General features: G+C 39.9%; 1 protein-coding gene across 1 annotated transcript in view; it reads right to left on the reverse strand.

The window, feature by feature from the left end:
• Positions 1-1,136: 1,136 nt before the first annotated feature.
• Positions 1,137-21,746, reverse strand: part of TRPC4AP (transient receptor potential cation channel subfamily C member 4 associated protein) — a 33,908-nt gene continuing 13,298 nt past the window's right edge. The window contains exons 7-19 of the mRNA XM_075177478.1: positions 21,468-21,669; positions 19,715-19,903; positions 19,484-19,626; positions 16,451-16,582; positions 11,917-11,975; positions 10,149-10,250; positions 9,697-9,780; positions 8,517-8,607; positions 7,374-7,514; positions 6,973-7,084; positions 6,463-6,575; positions 3,437-3,634; positions 1,137-3,341 (exon numbers count right to left, since the gene is read on the reverse strand). Coding sequence (XP_075033579.1) covers positions 3,204-3,341; positions 3,437-3,634; positions 6,463-6,575; positions 6,973-7,084; positions 7,374-7,514; positions 8,517-8,607; positions 9,697-9,780; positions 10,149-10,250; positions 11,917-11,975; positions 16,451-16,582; positions 19,484-19,626; positions 19,715-19,903; positions 21,468-21,669 — 1,704 coding nt within the window. The 3' untranslated portion in view covers positions 1,137-3,203. The remainder of the gene's footprint in view (positions 3,342-3,436; positions 3,635-6,462; positions 6,576-6,972; positions 7,085-7,373; positions 7,515-8,516; positions 8,608-9,696; positions 9,781-10,148; positions 10,251-11,916; positions 11,976-16,450; positions 16,583-19,483; positions 19,627-19,714; positions 19,904-21,467; positions 21,670-21,746) is intronic.

A 21,746-nucleotide genomic window follows, 5' to 3' on the forward strand; every position in this document is an offset into this window, starting at 1 on the left:
GCTTGGTATCTTTTGTAAAAGCACCGACATTCTTTTTATCCTCACAAATACAGATCAGGCTTTGAGTTACCAATACTATTGTACACTTCCTACAAAATTATTCTTTATATATGGATATCTACAAAAATACATTTAACAGAATATCTTACCATTATTTGCCAAATTAACCGAACCTGTAAAAAAAGTACATTTTCTATCCTAACTATTGATATGTAGGGAAGTACTCCGTGGTTGCAACACAGCGCCACCGTGTGGCCGAATCTTTACGACAACCGTAACAAGACGTCCTTTGCATTATTACAAAGCAATGATTGGAATGATTTAGATCAGAAAAGTGAAAATATCCTTGTTTTAGCAAGAAAAGCCATGACAAAAACATTCGTTTGGTAATGCTTACGGATTATAATTACTACGATTATGAACCAATGGTTCCATTAGCCAATTTAGACTAGTCCATTCTGAGATCTCCATGCATGAACCTAAAACAGTTGGCCAAGCCCAGTCTAAAAGTGATCGGATGGAATGTTGTGGAAATGACCGATATTGTGGAACCTTCTAATATATAAAAGCCTAGCGGCGTGTGTTAGTGTGTGTGGAAAAAACTATTTTCTCAGAAAGGGCTCATCCAATTGACCTGAAATTTGGTATACTGACATTATTTGACAAAAAAATTATAATAGTGAAGTCAGTTAACTTCCATCATCCCCCTTTCCCCCCGTGGGAGGGGTAGTAAAGGCTAAATTTACGAGTTGAGGGCTCAAACTCATTTTCGTGAGGTAATTTTACCTCATGAACACACATGCTGTGTTAGTGTGTGTGTGTGGAAAAACTACCGGGTGACAGAGTGCTCAAGCTGCAGCGCCACCTGCTGGGCGGAGTTCTATACTACACTGACCTACTAAATTCTTAGCATTATCTAATATATAAAAGCCTAGCGGCGTGTGTGTGTGGCGATGAAGATGACAAGAACCTTTTTAACACCTTAAGTAGCTTGATTTGACTAGAATGCATGAGTATCATGCACGGGTTAACTTGTTTAATATATTTGTCCAACACATCTGCTGCATTGACAAGTATTAATAAAGTTTTAAATAAATGAAACACTGCACATAATTCACTACAAACTCAATTATACCTTTAAGTTAGAAGCATCTCTTTTATTTACACCAGTTCTAAGTCACCAATTATTTCATAGGGTCCAAAGAGAGAGACAGACAGACATCAGGATGAAATGTGAGTGCATAGACCCTTTGCAGATAGGCAATATCTGTTTATAAAACATTAACATGACTCATCAGAAGGGCCACACAGAATGCTTAATGAGAAATCATGTGGCGCACCGAGTATTACACAGTAACCGGCAGCCAATGTTTCCCATTATAATTAAATAAGTCATTGATATCCATTCAGAATTACAGAAACTGGGACAATATTTCAGACATATGTTTGAGAACACATGCGCAAGTTGACAAGCTGTAACTATCGGATTTTACTGAATAGACAGATTAAAAATTACAGTGTCCTAACATGAACCAGAAAAGCTAAAAATCTGAAGTTACAAATAAAAAAAACCCCAAAAGCACAATATAAAATACGTTTTTTTTTTATACTCAAAACACGCTAAAAGACACATTGAAGAAAGGGCAGAGCAGTTTAAAAAAAAGAACACAATAATATTTACCCATTCAAATGTGACATTTAAAATAGATCAGGCTAACATGTGCATGATGCTTAATGGACCCCAGCAATTTTATACACAATGGGAATAAATTTTGTCATTGCAGGATGAAAAAAAAAAATAAAAAAAAAAATTGGAAACATTGAAAAAAAAAAAAAAAAAAAAAAAAAGTTGTGCAGTCAATCTGCAAACATAACCTTCTTTACAGACTAGAGTTTTGAGAAAAATAAAAAAACAAAATATACAAATGAAGCATAGTAGGACAATATACACACGGCTCCCACAGCGTGACCAGTTCTATAAGTCAGACTAATGTTCCATTAAAATCAAGGTTTATAGTGCAAGGAATTGCAAATATACAACAGAGTTCTAAAATGATTTATTTGGGAAATTACTATCTGGTCTTTAGACATGTAAAAAAAAAAACAAAAAAAAAAAAAAAAAAACACCCCCCGAAAAGAAACCACGTTAAAAATAAAAAACCTTTTGTCAAGATAAGAGGGTGGCAACAACACCTTCTAATTACAAAATACACACAGTGGCGGAGCACTGGTATTGGGTGACTTGAGAAGTATTCCTCTCTGCCAGTAAGCACGTGTATAAAGTGCAGGGTGTTTATGAAGCAGTAGGATAATATTGCTGGCTTCTTTGCCAAAGCCTTGCATTAAAATCTAGATCAGAAGGTCCAACAGCAAGTGGTTGGATCAGGATAATATTTAACAGGGAAGTAGCCAGTAATGGTCACCATGTAAATGCATTAAAAACAGAGAACTGCAAAACGCCACTACAGCAAAAAGCAAAACCCTTGTCCATAAAATAAATATATATCTGTTACAGGGAACTCCTGTGGTCCCTGCAAAGACGCACACAATTTGTTTTTTTCTATTTGAATTGGCGAATAAAAAATAAATAAATTGAATCTTGTGTTTGATTGCATCTCTAACATTTAGGAAAGTGGACCATGGATGTGACATAAGCCACCCATATATGTAATTTGATTAGCACTAGTTATGAGACATGTTGCCCACCGGTTCTGCATCTTCTTGCCATTATTATTGCTGGTTTCCCACAAGCTTGTTTCTTGTTAGACTGGCGGAAACGGGAAGATGACAAATCACCAACGAGGTATCCGTGTCCTGCTAGGTGGCTATGGCTACCATATATCCTTTTTTTTTTCCTTCTCACAATGACGTTTGTTAAAACAATCTTAATGTTAAGAAACGATTCTAGATGTAATTTGGAAATGATGACGTTGGTCGTTACATGAGGCGTAAGCAGGTAGGAAAGGAGTAATTGAAGCCTTCCTTCCACCCCTCCAAAACAACATGAAAAAACGGTGTTTGTTGGATGACGACGTCCCTGAACGTATTGCACAGATATTGTATAACCTGCAGAGTGGTATCAGTGGGTAATGCTGGATCTCATCCAATGACAAATGCACACACCAAATCCCTGGATACCCACACTCACTGAAATACCAGCTGTAGAACTTGTCCATACAGAACAAATAAAGTACCCACTAGGGTTAGTCCTCCAAAAATTCTTTGTCCACGTCCATATAGGCCTCATCTATGTAGCTTACTATGGCACAAGGAGACGTCCTGTCTGGATTCAACAACACGGATACAGTCTCTTTCCAGTAGCTGAAATTGATACACGAACTCTGAAAAGAGAGAGAAGATCATTTTCTTGCGTCGTACCAAAACCTGTAAACCCCCAAAAACCATTGTAAAATGAGCGTGTAAAGATCGTGCTTACATTTTCTAAACAAGTGCTGTCTTTATCCTTGTTGAGGTAATGCTGCTGCCAGAACCGTAGAAGACTGTGGAAGTTGTTGAGTATGAACCCGGGATATTTCTCCATGTCCCGAATAGTTTGCAGGTAGCAGGGTAACCGCCCTTTCCTCCGGGCCAGCATTAAGATGACAAGACTTGTGTTCAAGCAGCTGACATTCTCCTGTTATAAAATAACAGATTCCCCACGTTACACACTTTTAAATTCTATCAGTGCAAAAGAGAAATATGCAACAGAAAGTTAAGTCTTAACGATTTAGTGATTGGAAGCTCAAGAAAGTTTAATCATATATGTGGGGAAAAAACCCAAGATGTAATGTGCTTACCCTGACCTACCCACACACATCCTTCATAAATTTATTCTGGGAACTGGACATCTATAGCTTCCTCTCTAGTTGGCAGGTAAATAACAGCAAATCAGAGGCTCTGTCTAGTATTTCATCTGTCTGTCCATTTAAAAAAAACCCTATTGGAGATCAATTTTGAATTCCTTTGGAGACTCAAAGTCATCCAGTATTTAGGGATCTTTGGATTAGTTGATTATAATGTTTATTTACACTCGAACTTCCAATGACTGACACAGTCCAAAAGGATTTGAAAACATGGACCCCCATGTAAATCTCTTGGGTAGGCAGAATTAAGGCCATCAAAACTAATGTCCTGCCATGACTGCTTTATATTTTTTAATGTCTCCCCTGTCCCATTCCAAAAATGCATGCTCTAGCCCCTCCAATAAATTTACATGGGCAGACAAATTCCAGAGCCCGCAGGGTGACCCTATACAAGCCACCATCCTCTGGTGGATCGGGTCTTCCACTACTGAATAAATATTACCGAGCTGCACAGCTGACTCACACCATCACTTGGCACTCTATCGAAAGATTACTCCCGAGAGAGGACAATGAGTTTTCCTCCACAGCTTGCTAAAGGATTTCACTGGCACATTTCCATCCTATTTTAAAGATGGGCTCATCTCATTTCACTTTCTCTCCTCTCACTCCATTCTAAACATGAGTTTCCGCCCCTGAATCCACCTTAGACCTACTGCCATAATATGCCCTCTTCTTACCCAATATGCTACCAAAACTCTAAAACACTCATTCATTGTCTCCTGCCTTGACTACTAAAACATTCCCATATCTAGCATTTCCCTCACCCGTCAATCCCCGCTTTAATGCATCTTAAATGATGTACTGAGACTGATCTTCCACTCTCGTCTCTCCTGCCAGATCACTTTGCAAACCTACACAAGATTTCCGTGTCTTAGATAATCCAGTTCAAATTACTAATTCTTACCTACAAAGTCCTCAACAAGACCACCACCCCTTCATACATCTCAAATATCATCTCAAAATACTCTCCCTCTGACCTGTACCTCGCCTTTGGTAAACAGTCACCTACAGGACTTCAACCATGCCACTACTCACTTATGTAATTCCCTACAGCATCCAATCAGACTCTGCCAGAGAAATAATTCTTTAAACACTATCTGAAAACCCCTCTCTTTATTAGAGCTTACCCTTACACTTCTTTGTGAGGGTGCATTAGTGTAGTAAGTAGGTTACAATCTCCACACTGAGTTACATTCATTCCTCTTCAGTTGTGCTCTATACCAATTAACAATAGTGTCCTAGTGCACGGGAAACAATATCTTGCTTCAGATTAAATTTTGCCACCACCTTGGCTGGAACGAAGGTTAGGAGAATTTGAAATCAACAGATTCTAGATGCTCGAATGGTGGACTCTGTAGCACTGAAGGTTTAAGTGACACAGAACTACCGACAGAACATAGGGAGATGGACATGAATAAACGTTTGAAGAAAGGTCTGAATCTTGGGAATATTAGCCAATTTTCTCTGGAAGGCAGCCAAATTCTGGACTTTAAGGGAGGTCAATTTTGGGCCACAGTCCAGGCCATCCTGTAAGGAGGACAATGAGGAGGTGTGTACCACTTTCTGCTCACACCAGTCTATGTAGGTTTTCCCACACACTGTGGTAATTTCTATAAGAGACCAGTTTCCTGAACTTGAATATCAATTGATCATTTGAATTACCTTCTTACCCTAGAAGACCCCCAAAAAAAAAAAAAAAAAAAAAAGAGAAAAGTGCCCTACTCCATGGCCACAAAAAAAAACCAAAAAACAGAGGCCCTATTGGTGGAGGGGGTATCATATGATCATCATCTATTTTTAAAGCTCCACAAATTCTGCTGCGCTGTACAGAGAACTCACATCCCTGTCCCAAAGGAGCTTACAATCTAAATCCATTAACATATACACACACACACACAGACCAAGAGAGACTAAGGTCAATTTAATAGCAGCCAATTAACCTATCAGTATGTTTTAGAGTGTGGGAGGAAACCGACGCAAACATGGGGAGAACATACAGACTCCACACAGATAAGGTCATGGACAGGAATCAAACTCGTGACCCCAGTGCTGTGAGGCAGAAGTGCTAACCACTAAGCCATCGTGCTGCCCACTGATGTGTGTAACAGACTAATGTATGAAGGAGCTTGGATTTAGGATCGTAGGGAAGGAGCTAGAATTTAAACAGTTTTATAGTTTAGAATTAGTGCCTACTCCAGCACCTGCACCCTTCTATACACAAAGGTTACCAGTGTCCAAGAAAAAGAGAAATATTATACACCACTGGGCTACTGGAACAACTGTAGACAATTTCATAGCCTTGTTTGTACTGTGCAGAAACAGGCACTGGTAGGTACAGATGGTGTCCACCAGTCTGTAAAAAATATTTTTATTTTTTATTATTTAAAGATGCTCATAAGGTGTTTAAACAAAAAACTGATTTTGCATTGATCATGTTCCATGAAACACGTTCTTGCAAAATACAGACATGGATATGAAACTTTATTATTTGTCCACCAGATGTCACATCGAGGTTTACCACGTTCTGAATCATAATCTGGATACTTTTTAAAAACATCATTCTTTAAAATATCTATTAGCTGAGCTATATGGAACTTGCCTGTGTCAACGTCTGCACATGAATGATGTTAACTAGCCGGAAAAGAAAGGACATTCTGATGGAACCCTGAGTCATGTAGGAAAGCAACCGACACTCGGATAGAACTTCTGCAACTGTTGAAGTAAAGACAAAGGTTCAAAACTAGGATTATGTATGTGTCCACGGCTTGGTAAGTACTTTTGGAGTACAAGTACCAAGATTTATCAGCATGGTGTCTACTGAAAAAGCATTCTGTTCTTAATGACATACTAAGATACACAAAATGAATACAAGCTATGTAAAATTACAGTGTATGTAGGAGGTATAAAGTTAAAACAGAAATGCAATGCAATCACCAATAAATATAGACCTGTAGTCTTTCAAAAACCCCTCCAGAAGGTGTTAGCCTTTTCTGCTGTCATGAATATTCAATGACATTGATCATTACATCTCCAGACTTTAATTGTGGCTAATTGTAACATTGCACAAAAAGAGCTATGTGAAGTGTAGAGAACCAATTGTATCCCTCACCTTTGAGGTCATCTGATTGGCTCTCAAACCGATCCAGAGACAACGCAATGCATCTCACTAGCATGTTGGAGTCCACTAAGGAGCTGTTAATCTGGTTCAGGAAAATCTGGAACTAAACCACAAGCACAAAAAGGAATTTGTAGAACAGTCATGTAGAACAGTCATGTAGAACAGTCATGTAGAACAGTCATGTTCTACCTGGTTTTAAGCAGAACAAAGAAGCCGTCTACATTTTCCAAAATCTTGCAAATCACGCGTTGAGCATTTTGGACAAAATATAGATAGTATTTTCTCATTTTAAACTACTGAATCAGGAAATGTTTACAGTGAGATAGTTGCTTTTTATTTTGATCTACTAGATAAATTAAAATATCTAAATATCCATGGTTTCTTTCACCTACCTTTTCGTCTGTATTTATATATTTGTTAAATCTCTTGAAAGCGTCCATATTGAATTTCATTAGCTCCCCCAGGAGGTCAAAGTAGCTCTGAAGGACGTCTCTCGACTTGCATTCGCTATCCACAATACAGTACAGGATGTGCTAAAGCAAGAGGTACGCTATGTTATTACCACATTTTCTTACAATATAAAACTGGTAACGTATTTACTAGGAATTCTTCAGGACAACACATCAGAAGACCCTGCCCACTTCCTATGGACACGAACAGAAGTCTCACATGTACTCAGTGTATTTAAATAACCTAATGGACACAAACAATACAGTTACTAATTATTCATTATCGCAGAGTGGGAGACAGAAAAGTGCTATCCTGGAGAATTCCTCAAAAACCACAAGTAAGAATAACTGGTTTCTGGTACATTTCCAGGACAGAGCCACAAAGCCGAAAGACTGAGCGAGGAGCTACAGCCTACAACACTTTCCTGTCATATGCCAACTCCTGTCTACCTGGAAATGCCATATAACTGTACGCCCTGCAAAACTGCTCAAAGATACTTCAGCCGTTCAGACCAAGAAGTGCATACCGCTCTTTTAGAATGTGCCTTTATTTTTCCAGGAATCTTTCCCTAGAATTCTGTGGGGTTTGAGAACGGCTGTTTTATCAATCTTGCGACTGAGGCTTTTGATGCAGCTTTACCTTTGAATTCACCCCTAAAGAAAAGTTATCACTCCCGAAAGATTCTGCCACTTTAAATACTGGAGACCTTGTGACATACAATTACATTATATCTCCCCCCTTCCGACCTGGCTAATGTAGTGATAACCTTAGAAAAAATGTGTTATCTCACAAGGAATAGGACTAACCTCAATAACAAAATCAATTAAACCCATAGGAAAAAATACTGTCATAATCTGGGCAAACAAAATATCAGATCACTGTCCAAGTTGACCATTCTCTCACTTGGCACAAATCAAAAGTGCCAAACACCCTGGTCTTACAGAAATGTCTCGTATTCCTCAATCAGCTTTCAGTTATCTGGGGAATGTAGAAGTATTGTGGGCATTGTTTTCACGTAGCAAAGACTAAAGCCTCAAAGTAGTATTTTAATGGTAGGTTCATCACACAGTGTCATTAAAACTCACCTCTAATAGTCCTCTCTTCAGAAGAAACATCTGGTCGGCATAAGAAGTCACCCCACGAAGGAAGCTTTCCACAGCCCGGGCTTGCCAGAACCTAGACATATATTATATATTATTACCCAGAAGACACTATAGATTCCTCTAACCAATATATTAGCAGGACTACCAAGTCTCTTTGGTAAAGTATGTTTTATGGATGAAATCTCAGAAACTGATTATTTTTTGTACATATTTGATACATATCTATGCAAATTACAAAGGATTAGTTCCTGGGTGGGCAATCTGCCCATCATGCTGTATGCCCATGAGGCGTAGACGCTGGATAACCTGTCCAGGCCAGTTTACCTTCCTACATTCCTCCTCTGGGGGCAGAGTGAGCTCTTGAGGGCTGACCTGTAGCCTTAGGGACAAAAGGACCAAAACCTAGGACAACCCCCCCCCCCCCCCCCCCCCCAAGAGAGCTGGCAACAACGGTAAGGGATGCCCTTAGGCATTGTTGCCAGCTCTCTGGTGCGCGGTCAGATGCCGGCCCTGGCCCGAAGGCACAGGGATCGCGGGCACTACTTTGTGGCCCTCTCTAGGCATCTCTTTGGGGGTGCACTTCACAAAAAAACAGAGGTTTAGAATACAGAATGTAGCCAATGGGGTATAGGGGAGGGGGCGCTTCAGTTTCACCGCTAAATTTAAAAATGGAAAGGCTCCAGAGACCACACTCCAGAGTTCTCCATGGATGAAAGGGAAGCATCCTTTTATTGATATACAACACAAAACTATCTAGTTACAGTAAATTAGATCTGCTATAAAGGGGCACATTTAAAGAAACCAGCAAACTATTACTGTTAAAGAATGAGCTAGAAGTAGAGTATAAACAGGAAAAAGATAAATAAAATAAACACTAATTTCTAGGAATAAATGTGCTCAATTAAAAAGAAACTATTTTCTGGACAAATAACTACAATACTAAAGCGTAAAATGTCAAGATCCAAGGTCACCCATCTCCCTTACCCCACCAGTTCACAATGTAATGAGTGCAGTTGAATAAAAACATATTGGGAAATCCAACTGTGTACATTGCCATCCTTTTATTGTTTCCCTTATTTCCCTGTTCAGTTTCTGGTAAATCGCCTCTTCCTTTTCATGTGATCACATTGCCCTTACACAAAACAAACTATACTGTACACACCTGAATGAAGACTCTGCAGGCTCCTTTTTCATGACCTGAAGTAATCTGGTTAATAAGCCTTTTTTACCATCGCAAACTAAGCTCCTGAAACACATGGAAATAAGTGTAAACACGGTATGTGTGCCAAGACAAGGGCTGGGATTGTGTGTGCTACAGTATTTCATCCATTCACTCCTCTATGGTCATTACTCGGCTAGCAGTAGCAGACAGACCCCCTGCAGCTATCTAGCTAGCATACAATCACAATATCCAGCACACACTAAGGTTCTACTGAACACTACTACAATACAAACTCAATCTGTATGCTGCCAACATCTACACAGTTTTTGAGACCTTGCATAGAACAGGTTTGCGAAGGAGAAACATAATTTATAAGCTATTATTTGAAAAGAGAGGGTCAGATTGTTTAGCACAACACAGCCAGTGCTGGGAGTTGTGGGGAAAGTTCTTACCTGTCGGTATTCATCACAGCCTCCACCTCAGGGATATTGGCTTTTAGTGATATGGCACTCAGTTCATTCAGTTCTTGGCTATTTAGAAGCAAATATTTGTTCCTAAAATAAGGGAAACACGGTTAGAAAACATTACTCATATCTACGATTCGACCGTCTACAACAGAACATTTTACTTTCACCTAATTTAACGGTTGTCAGAAAAATTGGCCTTAAAACAATACAACATCGCCTGTTTCTGAAAGTGATTCAGTTTCAATGTTCTGGATTAAAGCCAGCAGTAGATTTCAGTCCACAAGTTAACAAACTAGCCTGTTGTCCAAACAATTAACAAGTCAAAAAATGAAGTTTGCAGTTATGGGATGCAAAGACACAATGATATTGTACACATGTTCACTATATGGAGAGATGTGGTCAATAAAGTGGTTTTCGGTCTGGAGTAACTAAATCACTTCCACTCTTTCATTAAATCATACCTACCAAAACAAATAGGGGCCTGACTGAAAATTAAGCAAGGTTAAGTAGACTTATTTCCCATCTAGTGTTAGCAGAGATATCAAGTTAAAAAGAGTACACCATCTTCAGATGACAGATATCTGTGTACAAACAACTGAATCCAATACACAGACCTAAGCTCATCTGTAGCTGCATCCAAGGGCAATATAAAAATAAATCTGCTTAGACACTTCCCCTATAAGTGTGAATGCTTCATCACACAGTGTCACCCCCTCATATATACACAAACACACAATATAACCAAACCAACTATGGGTCCTGAATCATTCCTCCTAACCTCAGGCTTTACACACATTGGTTTACCCACTCCAGACTTAGTCAGACATGTAAAACATGCAATGCAAACAAACATGAGTAAATCATATAGGAAAATAAAAATAAAAATACATAAACCCGTATTTTTCCCCAACTCATAATATGGTACATAGCTACCTGCCTCTAAACACGGCTATGTATGAGCAGATTTGGTTAGACTGTTTACTTTTGGCCGAGAAATTACTCTGTAAAGCTAATCACACAGGGCACAATCATGTTGTTCATTCAGAGACATAGGCAAATGGGTTATTCCATTAGGCCGCTCATTTAGGTGGTCAAATCGGATGAGGCATTCCTAGTCAACACTTGGGCCAAGCAACAAGGTTGTTTCCAGCTTCAATGGGGAAGAGTGACTAAAATTAAAGCACATACCAGAGTAGTAACTTCCCGCCATGCCTGATAATGGTCCTATCGAGCTCAATAGACTTATATGGCATCATGGTAGTTTTTAGGGCCACACAGTGCTAATATCGGGCAGTTGGCATCATAAAAAAGGTAGAAAATCATGTTGGCCAGTGCCCAATGTAATTGGGCTTTTGACCTGTGCAATTTGACATCCCACATGGGTCTATATTATCCAACAAGCCAAGTGCATATGTGTTGCCATCTCAAAGGCAAAATGTTGAGGACCCTAAGGCTTTACCGAATTATAAACGGACAGGAGGATATGAATTTCTTTTTTTTTTTACAGATTTAAATAACTAAAGCAAATGGGCAATTTTTAATAAAAAGAATAATCTACTATCTGGCTTATGATGACGCACATTCTACTGGCATGTAAATGTTAGATACGCATTACTAGAAAATGTATCTAAATAAATTAAAACTGTTAGGCAGGACATTAGGACCCACTTATATAAAAAGAGGTGGCCTTAATCTTCAAAATAGTAAGAATGCATATAAAAACGTTGACTTCACTATGTCACACTTGACTTACTCATGGTGGTCACTGAAACTCTGGAGCAGTCTTAAGAACTGTATCTTTAAGGAAATATCCTAAAAGAAAAGAAATATCAGCAATAAACATTAGTGGAATGCATCAAGACACCAGGTCACAGGGGCTATGTAATAGAGGATATACTTGTTAAATTTAATCACCGAGGAGTCCAATCATCATCTAAGACTGAAAGCTTCATGTTATATATAGGATACAAAACTCCAATTGGACAACTCGTACACTTATACTCTATGGCAGGAGTATTTTCCTTGGATCACTTCTATAATAGGTGAACTCACAGCTTACATACTTACATAGTAATATCACTTGTAAATGTGATCAGGAAGCTCACCAACTTGATTCCCAATATTGACCAGAGGATACTAATCCATAAAAGAGGATTTTTATACTTACGATAAATCTGTTTCTCTGATTACATCTGGAGGACACGGCTACCATAATTTGTATGAGGGGAGTGTGGAGTTGGCACTTAAGTAGTTAACTTGTTTAATGTATAAATGCTTACTGACCCCTCCTCTCTGCAACCCCTACCCCCCCCCAAAATTGGTGTCTTTAGACACAAAGACATGGAATTGATAAAACTTAGGAAACGTATGGACCGAGGACCAGGTGGCTGCTCTGCAAAGTTGGTCCACTGAAGCCCCCATTTCTCGCGCCCCAGGACATCCCCACCGAACGAGTAGAATGGGCAGTGAGGAAATCTGGCACCAGCCGGTTAGCACTGATGTAAGCCTGCCTAATGGTTGCAGTAATCCATCTAGCAATGGATTGCTTTGAGGCTGGCCAGCCTTTGTGTGACAGTCAAACAGGATAAATAAGGAATCAGTGCTTCTAATGTGAGCAGTCCTCACATAAATTCAGAGAGTCCTGACCACCTCCAAACATTTTATCAGATTCGGTTCAGTAGACGATGGTCTCGGCTGAAAAACTGGAACCACAATTTCCTGGTTCATGTGAAAAGCCGAGACCACTTTAGGTACGGAGGAAGGAATAGTCCGTAGAACTGCTCTATCCTCAAAAAAAACAAGTATGGTTCACGACACGAAAGGGCTCCACTCTACAAGCTGATGCAATTGCGAGAAGGAAGGCTACGTTCCATGTTAAGAACCTTAAATCAGCTGAATGTAATGGTTCAAAAAGGAGGCCCTTTAAGCATATCAAGTACCAGGTTGAGAACCCATGGAGCTGTAGGCGGTACGTAAGGCGGTTGTATATGCAAGACTCCCTGCAGAAATGTCTCATCAGGCATGTCCGCCAATTGAAGGTGAAAGGAAACCGAAAGGGCTGATATTTGTACTTTTAGAGAGCCCGAACGGAGACCCCCATCGAGGCCATCTTGAAGGAATGCCAGAAGACGGGGAAGACAAAAGGCTGACATATGGCATGGCCTATTTTTACACCATCTGATATAGGTGCTCCAGATGTAATGGTAGATACGAGCGTAAACTGGCTTGCAAGCCCGCAACAAGGTGTTTAGAGATCTAGATAGACAGGGAGGACTCCCGAGTTGACCAAAGGCCTTGAAGGCGTAAGTGAAGGGCTATAGCCCCCCACCCCTTTGAGTTGGCGTCTGTGGTCACTATGATCCAGGACCACGGGGCAAAGGACCTGCCTGCTGCTAGGTGATCCTGGACCAACCACCACTAAAGAGACTCCTTCACATTGGATAACAATTTTATGATCTGGCGATTCAAATGTAGGTGTGAACCTGACCACTTGGTTAAAAGATCCCACTGAAAACAGCGGCAATGAAACAGACCGTACAGAATTGTCTCAAATGTCGATACCATCTTTACTAGGAGGCGCATGTGTAAGTAAACTGTAGGACCGGGAGTGTCCAGGACCAGCGCAATTAGTTCTTGTAACGATCTAGCCTTGTCCTCCAGAAGAAACACCTTTTGTTCCCTGGTGTCCATGATGAGCCCAAGTCAGTCATCCTCTGGCAGGGAATCAATTGAGATTTTTTTTTAAGTTTATTAGCCATCCATGGTGTTCCAGGATCCTGATGATAAGTGTCAGGTACTGTTGTAATAGGTTTGCTGATGTGGCCTTGATGAGGAGGTCGTTTAAATATGGTATTATTTTGACCCGCTGTGGAACAAAAGCATGCCGCCATCACTGACATTTTTATGAAGACTCTGGGCACTGTGGAAAGGCCGAAGGGGAGAGCCCGGAATTGGTGGTGGGCTGAACCTACCGTGAACCTGAGAAGTGACTGATGTCCTTCCCAGATGGGGACATGAAGATAGGCGTCCTTTATGTTTGACGCTAAAAATTTGTCTGCCTCCAGTCCATTGATCACTGATCGGAGGGACTCCATGCAAAAATCTGTCCACCTTCAGGTGTAGATTTAACGTTTTTAAATTTAAAATGAGCCATCCAGTTTCGGAACCAGGAACAGATTTGAGTAGAACCCTTGTCTCTTCTGGTTGTCTGGTACCGTGCAAATGACTCCTGCAGAAAGAAGAGAAGCCACACAGAGTTGCTTCGCCTGTCTCCTTTCTGGATCACGGGGTAAGGATGTTGTAAAGAAGCGACGAGGGTCTGGGCCTGCCAGGTCTATCATGTACCCTCTCGTCATGATTCCGCAAATCCAAATATCTTGGGAGGCCGCTATCCACTGTTCCTTGAATAGACTCAACCGGCAAATGATATTGTCCAATTCAGGCCCGAACAATACTGCGCCTGAATAGGGTAAGGTTTCAAGCGATTTCTTAGATTCTGTGTCAGTGTACCAGAACCTCAGCCATAGGGTCCTTCTAGCTACCACCGCTGAGGCCGAAATGGAGGCCGAAATAGAAGCTGCGATCTGGGCCTCCTCATAAGTATCCAGATGTCTTTCAGATGTAGGGCAAGGGGAAGCAATTCTGACACATGCAGTGCCCTCTGCCAGCTGTTCTTCCCATGTTTCCATCACTCTTGCATCCCATGCAAATAAAAACATGGGCCTGCAGGAAGTGCCTGCCGCTACATAGATTTTAGATGACCCTTAACCTTGCGGTCAGTGGTAGCCGTCCTGTAGGGCCGCTGTTCCCAGCACTGAAAGCTTAGTAGGGCGAGCTAAGCGAACAATCGGTGTATCAACTTTTGGAATCTGCTCCCATCAGGCCAAATCCTCCTCCTGTAACCGGTACAGGGTGAGGAATCTCCTTGGAATGGTAAATTCTGTTTCCAAGCAGCCTCTGCAATGTCTGTGAGTTCCGCTGACAGGAAACCGGATAGCGCGCCTTCTCATTTTTTTTAAAAAAGGCCCTGATCCGAAGATTTGGGTTCATCCAAATCCATAAGAACCAGAGCTTGTCTGGCGGCTAATACCAGATCGTCAATGCTCTGATATCTAGGAGAGTCTTCCTGGTCCATGATATGTGTAGAGTCAGAATCAAAAAAATAGCCCCACCTTCCTCTTCTGATGATCTCTCAGAATCAGAGAGGAATAGGAGGGGATTTGTACACAGAGACCACTTGGTTCTAGAAAACATCATTCTTGGCGCTTCTAGAAGACGATTTAGTCTGTCTAAGCCTCTTACCAAGGATGAGGACCAAGCTGGTTCTTTGGAGGAAGAGCCTGGGTTAGTGGGCAGTGAAGATGTTTCGCCAAAAAGTACAGTCGATGTCCCTGCGGTCAATGGCATCCCTGTGGACACAGGGATGACAGTTTCTCCCAAAGCTGCGGGGACAACGGCAGAAACTGCTGTTAGCCCTGTAGACTTCGTAAGCAGTTGAACCAGTGTAGTAACCGACTGCACCAGGGAAGATGCCCATGCCTGTTCCTCCGGCAGTGACAGTATGTTAGCCTGAGCCTGCGTAGAGAGGGTCCCTGCATTACAGTCAGTACAAAGTGCCCCCGGGTCCTTTGGTCCAATAGGCAACTTAACTTTGCATTTTGAACATGTGAAATATTTTGTAGACAGTGATTTTCCTTTATCAGACATATTTTTAAGAGGAAAACACACTGACGTAACAGAATGCAGTCAAACAAAGTATAGTGTGAAAATATATATAAAGAATAGTAACTAATCTATAACAGACAGGTTATATCTTTTAACAAACAGTATGTGGAAATGCAACTTGGCTAAGTAGAATCTAATATACATATAATCTACTAGCAACCCAATAACCAAATTTTTAAATTTATATGTCCCACAGTGTGGCTATATAACAGGAGTGTGTTCTCTATAGGTAGAACACACTCCTCACATAACAAAAAAGGAAAAACTTAATTTTTTTTAAAGTAATAAAATTGAATAAAGTTAAATAAACTAACAATAAAGAAGTAAAACCCTAGCACTGAGGAATAAGCCCAACTCACTTGGGCACATAATCTAAACTGAGGAGCTATAGGGGGTTGCAGATGGGAGGGGTCAGTCAGCATTGATACATTAAACAAATTAACTACTTAAAAACATTTTAATTATAATATGATACATTTGGGACACAGTGTTTTGCCAGGCCCTGCAAATTGAATGACTTCACTTTTCAACATATTACACAAAATAAATAAGTTTTGTCTTACTGGACTGCAGTCACAGTTCTGGTTGTGTCCATGGAGAACCAGTGTTGACGCAGAATGCTTTCTCCATATCAGCTTGTCAAATAGATTATTCAGGCCAGGAATCAATTTAAACTCTGCTATCATTTTATGGACCTTGGTGAGGGAAGGGGGGGAGGGGGATGGAAAAAACATTTATGTTAGCAGTTGACCAGGGAAAATTGCAGCACTCAAGACAGACAGAAGAGGTTTCTTGAATTCAAGTTACAATTTGTGTAGAATGGAACAGTCAAAATATCAGAAACAACAACAACATTTATCTAGCTATATTGTGTGCATGACAACGGTATAACACAAAACATAAAACACCCAGCAGCTATTAGTGTTTACTAGAGCCTTTTGATGCTCTTGAAATGTTTTATTTTGAAAAGTGTACTATATGGCAACAACACTTGTTTAGGTAAAAAGGCTATAGTTATTTTTTTTAACTATTTAGAGAGATCAACAAGTATGTACACCAATGTGCAAAAATTTGGAGACACTAAGAAATTTCTTTGAGAGAACTGAAACTTTTTCAAGGAACTACTGAAGTGGCCTGAACGTCTAGTTAATGCACTGACAATGTCAACAGATTATTTTGATTTCCTATAACTGTTCTACATCAAACTTTACATTCTCAAAGAATCCTCCATCCACAGCAATTGCAGCATTGCAGACATGTGGCATTCTAGTCGTCAGTTTTTAAAGATATTCCGAGAAAATGTGTACCCGTAACGTCGGTAGATCTTTACAGAGGTGGGATTGGCTTGTGTGGCAATTTTCCTTGGCCTTATGGTCAAGCTCATCACACAAGAGCACAATGTGATGGGGATCTGCCGATAGTGCCAGAAAGCCAAAGACAGTTCTTTTGCTCCCTGTTTCTTCACCAAATAGTTTTTGCATAGCTTAGAATAGTTGTCCTGCTACGTGCTGAAATTTGCACCAATCGCTAACAACAGGGGATAGCAAAATAGAGTTGTATCCTTTCTGGTTCATTATTCTTTGCACCATGTGTAAATCTCCCAGCACCAAAACAGCCCCATACCATTACATTTCCTCCACCATGCTTGACAGAAGACATAAAAAGTACTCCTCCAGCATCCATTCATTTCCTCTACTTCTCACACATGTTCCTTCTCCTCTTCGAGTCAAACAACTCAAACTTAGACTTATCCGTCCATACATAATACTCTTTTCCAGTCAGCCACCGTCCAATGTCTATTCGTTTGCCCATTTAAAAGTAGGAAAGAGAAAAATAATAAAATTCCTAGTTGCCAGTTTCAATTATGGCTTCTTTGCATCTCAGCGTGCCAGTCATCTATTTACTATTGCATGATATTAGTATTTGGTGCATACTATTTAGGGAAGCCGCCAACGCGGAACATGTAAGGAGTCCGTTTCTCAAACTGCAGACTCTGATGTACTTCTCCTCATGGGCATCTGGGACTTCTTTTTCTAACCTGGTTACATCCAGTTCACCGTTTCTCTCAATAAAGTAGGTAAAGATTTCATACGAAGGTTTCCATTTACTGGTAATCTGACACATGATGTGTTCTTTGAGAGCGCGGATTTGTTTTGCCCATTTTTGAACTGGGAATTAGGACACTGGAGCAATGGTTGCAGAAAATGAGACTCTGCAGTGATATGCTAATATTAAATTATAAATCAGTCATTTCAAGCAGCAATAGTCATTTAAAATAAACAAAAAATGCAGCGCTATGAAAATCACTGGTGCCCAGAAGTTACAATCACAAAAATATTCCTTTACAGTCACCAATTGATAAAAATACGATAGACATTTGACATCAGTATGATTTACACACATGTATAATTATGGATGTGACTAATTGGATCGCTATCCTTATTATACATAACATCGGTTAAAGAAGCAATAATTGTGGGCCCACTGCATAAATAAGACATTTGACTTTTTTTCTATATATATATATATATATATATATATATATATATATATATATATATATATATATATATATATATATATATATATATATATATATATATATATATATATATATATATACATATATACACACACACACACACACACACACACACTGCAGTTTCAAAACAGACTTTTTTGCAGATCTGTTTTTTAGAAGAACATGCATCGAGTCTGAATAATGTAGCAATTATCACCATTTAACAGGGTTATTTTTATATTTTAGTGATGTATGTTTTATGATTAATAAATATTTTTATCAATTGGTGACTGTAAAAGATTATTTTATGATTGTAACTTCTGGGCACCAGTGATTTTCAGAGCGCTGCATTTTTGGTTTATTTTGGATACTTTATATCGGAGGAGCGTTGTTACCTCCTCGTTGCAGCAGCTTGTTTAAAGTTTAAACATTGATTACCACTATTTTGGAAATAAGGATATACTATTTGTGTGCCATTCAAAAGCTAAACTTTTTTCATTTAGCAATAGTCATTTGCAACATTAGTAATGTCTTAATTATATTTTAAATCAATTTAATGGTACCTTAACATAAAAATCTAAAAAAAAAAAATAAAAAAAAAAAAGAAATTTCTTAGGGATTGAAAACTTTTGCACGCTGGTGTATGTACTATAAGGGGAGACAGAACAGCAAATTGTCAATTACACAAAATACATATTATCGTAGATCTGTAAGGCGCCAGATAGTAGGGAAAACAGGACATACATAAAATAAGGACAAACAAGGCAGACAAAATAAATGCAGACAAATACATACACAACAAGTAACAGACTCGTCAAAGTTATAAAAAAACGTTTAGGGTCTATGATCTGACAGGAAATGAAGGGTAATATGTTCCCGCAGATACGAGGTACCTATACGCTTGTCAATTGTTTTTGAAGTGCAAGTGTGTATGGGTTTGTGGGTATGAAGGGAGGTGGTGGACATGGGAAGGGGGAAAGAAGGGAGGTGGAGGAGTACCTCTCCATAGTGGAGCTTCCATCTCCCCTATGGTCACTAGCCATAAATGGAATGGAGATGAGACAAGCCCACTGACCTGATTCCTCTGCCTCCCCATCAGCAAAACACAGAGCACGTACAGAACCTCTACTTTGTACATGATTTCATGCATGATCTTCATGGACTGTGGGAGCTGTGTTCTGGATGTAGGATTAGCCAGGCCACTTTCATCAGATGATTCTTTACAAAAAAAAAACCAGTTACTAACCATTGTCTGACAACCAAAATATTGAGTGATATCACATTATTGAAAAAGAAGAAATGTCACCTGTTCCACTCTGTTCTGTTTCCTCGTGAGCCACACGCATCAATGCGTCCAGCACTAATGCGTTGTCCAGCCACGTGTACCACTCTTCTAGCTCCTGCAAGAAAGTGGTCGTGCCCGTGGACTCCGAGACTTTACGTGTGGCAAGCTTGCACAACCTTTCGATAAAACCTGGGATGTTCAGAAGGGTGGCTGCGAATAGAATAAAAATAATAGATATGTTTAGAAACATTTAAGAAAGCTGCGATTATGGAAAATATTTACTATGCACATCAGACTCCCAGAAAAGGGATTTTTATATTCTATTTTTTTATCTTTACCATTAAAACCTCTCTTCTGAAGTCAAAAGGAGAGTTTAGGTATAACCCATGGGAGGACGTCAGGTTAGTTTACAGCAGAGTGCACAACAACCTGCCTCCCACCATCTTCTGAGAAAAGGATTTAATGGTAAGAGGAACATTCCTCCTTATTTGAATCTAAGGAAGACAGACATCACTAATAGAGGGGTTCAAAAGCCCTATACATGGGAGGGAAAAAAAATGGCCTCAACAGACCAACATCCCCACAACTTCTCCCCAAAGACCGCTTCCAACGGGCATAAAACAAGCATGCCGTGAACCATGAGTGACGAAGGGTGAAGATGAGACTTTACGCAACTGGTCACTAGAGGCATAAACCTTAAGTAAACCCGATTGGTCAGGTGTAAGGCGCAGACTTACTCACCGGGCCTATAAGAATCTCCAATGCCTCAGGAAAAAACCCCAAAGGATAGCAGCCAACTCCATGACTCAAGAGCTGAAAGAAGAGGATCAGAAGACTGCAGAACACAGACCACAGGGACAAAAGTGACTGTAAGACAGTGTCTGTAAGACTAGTAATGTCCCAGGTACAATAAACCAGACCTCTAAACAAAAGGGCACTAGAGAAAAAGGCCAAGTTGTTGGCCTGGGTCACTTAAACAGTTACAAGGCAAAATGAGGTGAAACTGTGTAACGCCAACTCAAAAAATACCAAAACACTTAAGTAAAATCCGTGGAACCTACAAAGACGACAAAACAAAAAACGAGATCTTCACCATCGTGCAGATCGATTACATACTGTAAAAGAATTTATATAAAAATACAATGCATTAATTTCGGAAAGAACGAGAAAACTGCAATACAACTTTGTGACAACCTGAACTCCACAACCAAACTGAAAATAGAATACTGGTAAACAGTAGAAAGTCTACTGGAACAGTAGTATGCACAGATAAGAGTCTGATAGGATAGAAAAAAGAACCAATGCGATTGCGTGCAAATGCTAAAAGAGCAGGGCAAATTATGGCATTGTATAAAGGGTCTTTACCTATGACTATAGTAGCATTACAAGTGGAACACATTAAACAGGAGTGATGCCTTTCTGGAGGATCAAAAGAATTGGGATAGACTTTTGACAAATGACTGGTGCGAGTACCGTGGTTCCACTCAGCCACCATGACCCTAGTACACAATGCTTCTTCTAACAGAACCTAGGCAAAGTAATTCCCCACTGAGGCACCACCATGCCCTACCTAACAGAAGGCTCCTAGGTATGAGGTAAGAGCTACACATTAAAGGAGGAGGGCATTTCCGTTAAGATCAAACAAATCTATTGAGCACATTTGGAAAAGATATGATGTCAGCACATTTCTAGAGACATCACAAAGTAAAGATTCTAATGAACACACGTGATCCAACCTTGAACACTTCACATTCTAGAAGAACGACCTTCTCACCTTGATTTACTTCTGCTCTGGATGGGTTCTGGGTCTTCTTCTGCTGGGCATCTTTAGCGAGCAGGGTGTATTTATCATCATTTCCAGTGTCCAGCTCAGATATGGTGACAGAGAGGATCCTACAGAAGTTTGCCAGCTGCTGCTGATCGAAACTTGACACTAAAGTTCCAAGATTGGGTATGTCTTCTAGCTGGATCATCTCCTGAGCAGAGAATGTACCATGTAACTGAAATTATCTGATTTCTACCTTTACATGTTATACTTAAGCATCTTACAGAT

The sequence above is a fragment of the Mixophyes fleayi genome, chromosome 6, assembly GCF_038048845.1.
Source record: "Mixophyes fleayi isolate aMixFle1 chromosome 6, aMixFle1.hap1, whole genome shotgun sequence".
NCBI lineage: Eukaryota > Metazoa > Chordata > Amphibia > Anura > Limnodynastidae > Mixophyes > Mixophyes fleayi.